Raw genomic sequence first — 7,425 nt, forward strand, 5'->3', positions numbered from 1 at the left:
CCGAACTTTGCTAATATTTTCTTAAAGTATACATATCCAGTAATAAAACATTCCATGGGTTTGCAAAATTAGCTCGTATTTTTATTTTATGGCCTACTAAAGTTTTCATGCCTCGCCCTAAGTATTTAGTTTTCAAAAACGTAGAAAAGATTGTTAAACTAAATGTCTGAGCGAAATTAAAGGTTAAGACAAATAAGAGCTAACTTTTGCCAGTCCATCGAGTGTTTTACTACTGAATTGGTATACTTTCAGAAAATGTTAACAAAGTCTAGGCTGGTTTCGGCTGTCGCACAGTGTAATTTTAACCAAACTTATCTTTGTAATCCGTCTTACTTCTGTTTCATCTCTTCGAAACTGGAGTTTTCGCAAATCTACTACTCAAAGTTTATCTAATTCATTGAGGTAAAAGTGTTTTAACTTTCGTACTCACCACTCTTTAATATATATACTGGAATTATATATAATAGCGCATGCTGAATCCAATAGGTCGCTTGTTCAAAATGAAGGGTACGACATTCGACTTCCGGAAATAGAAACGCCAAAAAGGGCCCATTCAAATTATTCATTTGTATTCGAAATAATGCTGTAGTAGTTTTACTAGGCTTAGCGGCCAATAAATAAATCTACAAACATACAAACAACGGGCTAATAATTATTCAAAAACCAATTGCTCAAAAATTACCTGCACCAAAGTTTGTATATGGCATGGATTCAAGACATATATCATATTTCTATTGGCAAATTTAAAACCCATTTCCACACCAAAGATAAAAGTCATCAATATCATTAGCATTAATCTTATGGCAGAGTGTGGCTTATTGATTTCCTTCGCCGATGGCACTATTATCGGATCCATGCGCTTCGCAGCCCAATATATTAAATATATAAATATTAGGCTGAGTATTATTGATTCGGTCCAGCGTCGACGATTTGTCATATAGTTAATGCATTCGGGACCCGCTGTACGAGGTATTTCATCGTTGACACCAGCAATGGCCCAACTCCAATCCATTGTCATGTTATTGAAGACAGTGTGCAAATAGTTTTGAGTCTATGTAGATACTGATTTCTTAATTGTTACGCGTCTTTTTCTGAATCCCGTTGCAAATTATATTCTAAAAAAGGGATGAAGTGTTAGAATTAATGTGCCAGAGTAATATTGAATAAATTAAAAGAAAATAATGGTTATACATGAATTGCTTAGCTTCGAAAGATTTTAAAACATTTAGCGCAAAGCCTTAGGCGCTGCAAATAATTATATACAAAAAACCCATTACCAACTGTACAATTGCTACGCATTACTGCCTAATTTACTCAGCCTAAAACTATGCCATAAAAACTTGATTTTAAGCGTACTAATAGTAGCAATTGTCATTGCTTTTGTTGTGGCTAGTGCTCGATGGGTTTAGTTGTCGGCGTAGGAATAGGACCGTCAATATTTAGCTTTCAGTCTATGTACATATCGTTACTGAACGCGAATTGAGACGCGAGCTTAAAAGTTGACTGCGAAAAAAATATGCGTTAAAAACCGCGGTGAAGAAAAATGCGCCAACGCTCTGGCCGTGCCTATTTTTATCGGGCGTTTTCTTCGCTGCTTACGGCCCCACCAGTTAAAAAAAAATTTTTTCTGCGTCGCAGGGATGCTTTTGACTGACATCTTACTTAACTCTGTAATTTTGCATAGAAGACGCCACATCGGCAACGCAACTGATACAAATAACCTTACTATTTTTTCCCCCTGACTCCATATCGTCGAAACACTGTGCGGTGCCACGCGGCAATATTTTTTTTGGTATGGAAGAAAATAATAATCAGCCTTATCATGAGTTTCAGTTTCCCAGAACCGGTTCACTTTTCACTTTTGGTTTCCATGGTTTTACTGTGGGCGGATGAACAATTTTCGGATGAATTTTTTTTTGGGTGAAACTCAGGGTAAGGAAGAATAACACCGTCAGCAAAAAAGGATTGAAGCATATTTAAATCTCGAATTGGTTATCGCAATATTTTTCGATATCGTTATCGTTTATTACCAAATTTTTATCGACATACATACATATTTTTCTATTTATCGAAATTTTTTACCGATTTTTTATCAATTGATTTCAATAATACTATAGTATATTCATCGATATGGATACCAGTATGATGTCTATTCATGCATATGAAGATCTCACGAGATGTTATATTATTCGACAAAAACGTGTTTTTGGTCGAAAATGGTGACACACTTTTCTTAGAGAATGTATTATCTTCAGTTTTGCATGAAGAACAAGAACCCATCGCAACATTGTATTTAAGGCATCTACACACCTATGCGATGCAGTAGCAACGAATCCGCACCACTTTTGATGCTACAGACGTTACTGCTTTGAAAACTCAAGCAGGCACATATCTGTGCGATTTTATCGCAGTAAAAACTGTCAATTTATGGACAAACAATCGCATAAGTGTGTGGATACCTTTAAATGAAAACTTAAAAACTTTATACTCATGAAATTCAAAATAACTCGTCCAAATATACGTTGTATATGTAACGTATACGCCCCGTAGAATTGTACACAGTGAACTCGCGGGTCTTAACTTAACAGCCGGTTTCACCAACAATTTAAATGGAAAATTACTTTTTCTTTCCTGTCAACTTCCAACTTATTATTTAAAAGTAATTAAATATTGGCGTGGAATATTTTTCTACAGAATTCTTCATGAATATATACTTATATTAATTTCTTCATGTATATAATAATTTCAGAATGAATTTCGAGAGTACCAATAAAAGTTGTAAAATTGGAATTTTCGTTTCGTAAAAAATTGTCATTTTATAATCAATGTAGGTAATTCATTTGGTGCCACATTTATTGCTCTAGATTGATTCCTTTTGGTAAGAACATTTTCACCATTTAATGTTGACATTTTGAAGTAAATTCCAAAAATTACAAAACGGCTGCAATAGATATTCTGCATGCTTCCATATTTTTTTTTTTTTTTTTAATTTGGCGGCACACTCTTGGAACTTTACCAACTTTCATTGCCTCTAATATGAACATTCTATTTGAAAACTTCCCAAAGATATGTGTTAATAAACCATTGTTTTCGAGTGACCAAGAAAAAATTTGTAATTTCGGTATTTTTTCGCCTAACTTATCGTTTTAAGACTAAAATTGTTAAAATAATTGATTTATTTTTTATTGTTTCAGGAACATCATTGATTGAAATACATATGTATATGCAAGAAGAATGCTTAAGGGTGTGTTTTCTGCCGAGAGAAGGGAGTGACGCTAAAAATCAACTCTTGAGATTTGCTCATATCAGCTTTTACCGCATTTAAATTCGTACATACTATACGTATGCATGTATGCATGTAAAAATATGAAAAAGCACTTCCCCCTTGGCTTCCCAATTTGTACAATGTTTGTGGAAATTTCGATTTTTCAATTTTTCTTACGCACTCGTAAATCCCTTGTGGGCCATTTTTATTGCTGTGCCTGCTACCGGCCATCACTGTACAGCACTAACGTTGCACGAATGCCATATTTTTGTGCAGAATCGATATTTGCTTGCTTTTAATACTTAATTTTTTTTGTTTGTTTTCTATTTTAATTTGCGAAAATTTTTCACTTGCTTGCTCCTATCGATGCGCTATCACAGCACAAAACACAACAATTATTCACAACTTTGAATTTAGGAAAGTGCTGCAATCATTTTTTCATTTGCGTGAAATTATTTTCTTAAATTTATTGACATGTCAGCCTAAAATTGCCAGGTCCTTAATTCGCCGACAAGCATCAATAACGGTATCTAGACTACTGCTGCAGATTTAACGAGTGAGTGTCGCACAGTCTGCTGAAGTTTGCTCTCAACCTGTCATTTTGACTAATTTGCTGAATATGCTCACTTTATTCATATACGAATGCATTTTTGCTCTCTTTTTCGAGGCATTTCCTCTTTCAATTATTCGTAATTTTGTGCAAAGGCGTACGTTTGCATTTTCATTGTCAATACCGTTCGGGTGCGCTTCTGAGTACGAAATATTTCTATACAAGCGTACTACATGTAGACATGTAAGTGTGTACTTAAGAGCTCTTCATATCGCAAATATTGTGGTTGAGGAGAAGGTAGCTTGGGCTATCAGGTGCTTTGATATGTTCACAGCAACGGGACCGGAGGGCGTGGTGCCCGCTATGCTATAATCAGTCTGATACCCCATTTAAGAGGCATATTCGTAAGATGCTCGGAAAGTGGGTATGCACGGAAGGCTTAGAGGGAGGGGAAGATTATATTCATTCCGAAGACAGGGAACTTAAATCATTCACAGCTAAAGTACTTCAGACCGAATGTAAATCTTTCATCGTTCATCCTAATAACATCCGAAATAATAACACTGTTTACTGGTCGCTGATTCCGAAAACAGAGTTATTTTTTCCNCACTTCAGACCGAATGTAAATCTTTCATCGTTCATCCTAATAACATCCGAAAGAATAACACTGTTTACTGGTCGCTGATTCCGAAAACAGAGTTATTTTTTCCTGTGGATAAGTTTTCGAGATATTAGCCATTTACCATATTTCAGCTAAAAAAAAAGTGGTTCCACTTAATCACGTATATCTTATGAAGCAATTGAATAATCTTAATAGGAATTATAGCAAATGAAAGCTAACAAAATCCACCATAAACCGTAGATACATCACTTTTCGATAGGACCGATAATTTCTGAGAAATTAATTAATTNCTGTGGATAAGTTTTCGAGATATTAGCCATTTACCATATTTCAGCTAAAAAAAAAGTGGTTCCACTTAATCACGTATATCTTATGATGCAATTGAATAATCTTAATAGGAATTATAGCAAATGAAAGCTAACAAAATCCACCATAAACCGTAGATACATCACTTTTCGATAGGACCGATAATTTCTGAGAAATTAATTAATTTTGTGTGTTGATGAAAAAATTAAAAAAAAGCAAACTTGAAAGGAAAAAAATTAAAAAAAAACATTTTCTGAGTAATTTTCTTTTATTTGATTTACAGTCTGGTCTCTTACAGAAAAGCTACTAATGAAGGAAATCGGTGGATAAATAGAAAAGGAAAATGAGGAAAATGCTACATGGCGTATGAGTAACATTTTTCATTAGTAGCTCGATTTTTTTTTTGTAACAGAATAGGCTTGAACACAAATTACAAAAATTTACAGAAACGGTTAGTTTTTATCCAACCCTGTAAACATTTTGCCGAACGTTTGAAAATGACCTTCGATATTTAATACACATATCGAACTGAGAACGAACTCAAAACCAATCTTAGTTTTTCAACGTTCATAGTGTATTGGAAATACACTCGAGATGGGTTCGAAAAAATATAAAAACCATAGTAACAAGAGAGGAAGTGANTTGTTGATGAAAAAATTAAAAAAAAAGCAAACTTGAAAGGAAACAAATTAAAAAAAAAAACATTTTCTGTGTAATTTTCTTTTATTTGATTTACAGTCTGGTCTCTTACAAAAAAGCTACTAATGAAGGAAATCGGTGGATAAATAGAAAAGGAAAGTGAGGAAAATGCTACATGGCGTATGAGTAACATTTTTCATTAGTAGCTCGATTTTTTTTTGTAACAGAATAGGCTTGAACACAAATTACAAAAATTTACAAAATCGGTTAGTTTTTATCCAACCCTGTAAACATTTTGCCGAACGTTTGAAAATGACCTTCGATATTTAATATACATATCGAACTGAGAACGAACTCAAAACCAATCTTAGTTTTTCAACGTTCATAGTGTATTGGAAATACACTGGAGATGGGTTCGAAAAAATATAAAAACCATAGTAACAAGAGAGGAAGTGAAATCTAGCTCATTTTCGAAGGAAAAATATAAGACAATCACTCTCTCTAATTAAATTTTCAATTCGATAATGGGCTGGATATCGAATTCATAACGAAGCAAAAATACATTGGATAACGAAGATTCCGTTTTGCTAGAGAATGGCCTAGTTTTCGAATCGAATACTAATCTATTCCATATTAGTGATCGAAGGTGAGGCTCGAAAAACATATTGGTTTTCCAATCATTTTCGAATTGCTAGCCAAGCCCGATTCGAAAACTAGGCCATTCTCCAGCAAAACGGAACGGAAGTTTGCAGTCTGATTGGACTAACCGTTTGCGAAATATTGAAATGTTTCCGCTTNGGAGAATGGCCTAGTTCTCGAATCGAATACTAGTCTATTCCGCATTAGTTATCGAAGGTGAGGCTCGAAAAACATATTGGTTTTCCAATCATTTCGAATTGCTAGCCAAGCCCGATTCGAAAACTAGGCCATTCTCCAGCAAAACGGAACGGAAGTTTGCAGTCTGATTGGACTAACCGTTTGCGAAATATTGAAATGTTTCCGCTTTTCGTGGATATGGAACGACTGTGCAGCACGCTAGGCGATATCTCTAAGGGAGCTAAGCATAACTGATTGGGGGTTAACTGCTCCTAGACAGAAACGGTCTTGTTTACCAGGAAAACAAAACACATTTTCTCTGCCAAGATGGGAAGTGGGGAGCTACTTTCAATCTCTCTCGGTATCATTCTGAATTCCAAACTTAATTGAAGGGTCCAGCAGCACGTGCAATAAGACTTTTAGAAAGCGATGGGGACTGTCACCATACTTTACCTATGGTATGCCCACCACAGTCCTCAAACTGGTTATAAACCCCTGGAGTCTTAGTTTTGTGGAAATCTCTAGACAAAGTGCACTTCAGGAGGGGCCTAGCATGATATTTCATCAAAACCGCTGCATATTTCTGTACACGGTACGGCCGCAAATAGCGCCCTCAGCCCCTGGGAAGCGAATACCTGGAAACCAACCAATCTCGGGCTAGCAGCAATACTTCATGAAATAAAAAAGGGACGGCTTAATGGATTCCTTGCTGAAATAGGAGCCGCAACCTAATGCGACAGGCGCGGTTTGGAACTTCAATACCAAGATACCTATTAGGTTTTCGACCAGAGAAGAATGGGATGTAGGACGACCAGTGGCAGATATAGGCATCTTCTTCTTCTTATTTGGCACTGTAACCGCCTTAGCGATTTTGGCCGAGTTCAACAAAGCACGCCAGTCGTTTCCCACAATATTAACGGCGGAAACTTCATAACCTAGTAGATAATTACAAGCTTTTATTTAACGCGACATCGATCGGTCTTAAGCCATTACAGCTGACTGATTCGAAAAAGCTTTGCTACTTTCGCGTCCAAGTTGGCATTTTCGCCTCTGATTTTAAATCCCTTTCCTAGTATTTCTCTCTCTTTCGACGGGAATTTACATGAAGAAGCACAAACACTAAAAGAGCTTACCGGATTTAACATTGGATTGTATTGACAACCTTCCAATCACATCAATGTTGTGACCTTGAAGAAATATTAAATTTCAACGAACATGTAGACGAAA

The 7,425-nt window shown here is 35.7% G+C and overlaps 1 protein-coding gene across 1 annotated transcript; it reads right to left on the reverse strand.

Annotated features, from left to right (window-relative positions):
• Positions 1-413: 413 nt before the first annotated feature.
• On the reverse strand, positions 414-3,794 carry LOC108379601 (transmembrane protein 164). The gene is made up of 3 exons (XM_017635954.1): positions 3,443-3,794; positions 683-1,115; positions 414-623 (listed from the first exon to the last, which is right to left on the reverse strand). Exons 2-3 carry the CDS (start codon positions 1,016-1,018, stop codon positions 414-416), a joined length of 546 nt encoding a protein of 181 aa, XP_017491443.1. The 5' UTR covers positions 1,019-1,115; positions 3,443-3,794.
• Between the last annotated feature and the right edge of the window lie 3,631 nt (positions 3,795-7,425).

This window comes from Rhagoletis zephyria, unplaced genomic scaffold (genome assembly GCF_001687245.7).
Source record: "Rhagoletis zephyria isolate East Lansing unplaced genomic scaffold, Rhagoletis_zephyria_1.1 Rzeph_scaffold_16758, whole genome shotgun sequence".
Taxonomy (NCBI): domain Eukaryota; kingdom Metazoa; phylum Arthropoda; class Insecta; order Diptera; family Tephritidae; genus Rhagoletis; species Rhagoletis zephyria.

Bases quoted from the DNA above. Each gene is read 5' to 3' on its own strand.
- LOC108379601 (XM_017635954.1), bottom strand. From the start codon at position 1,018: ATGACAATGGATTGGAGTTGGGCCATTGCTGGTGTCAACGATGAAATA. The intron at 624-682 runs GTAATTTTTGAG...GTATGTTTGTAG, and splicing joins ATATACAAACTTTGGTGCAG to ATTTATTTATTGGCCGCTAA.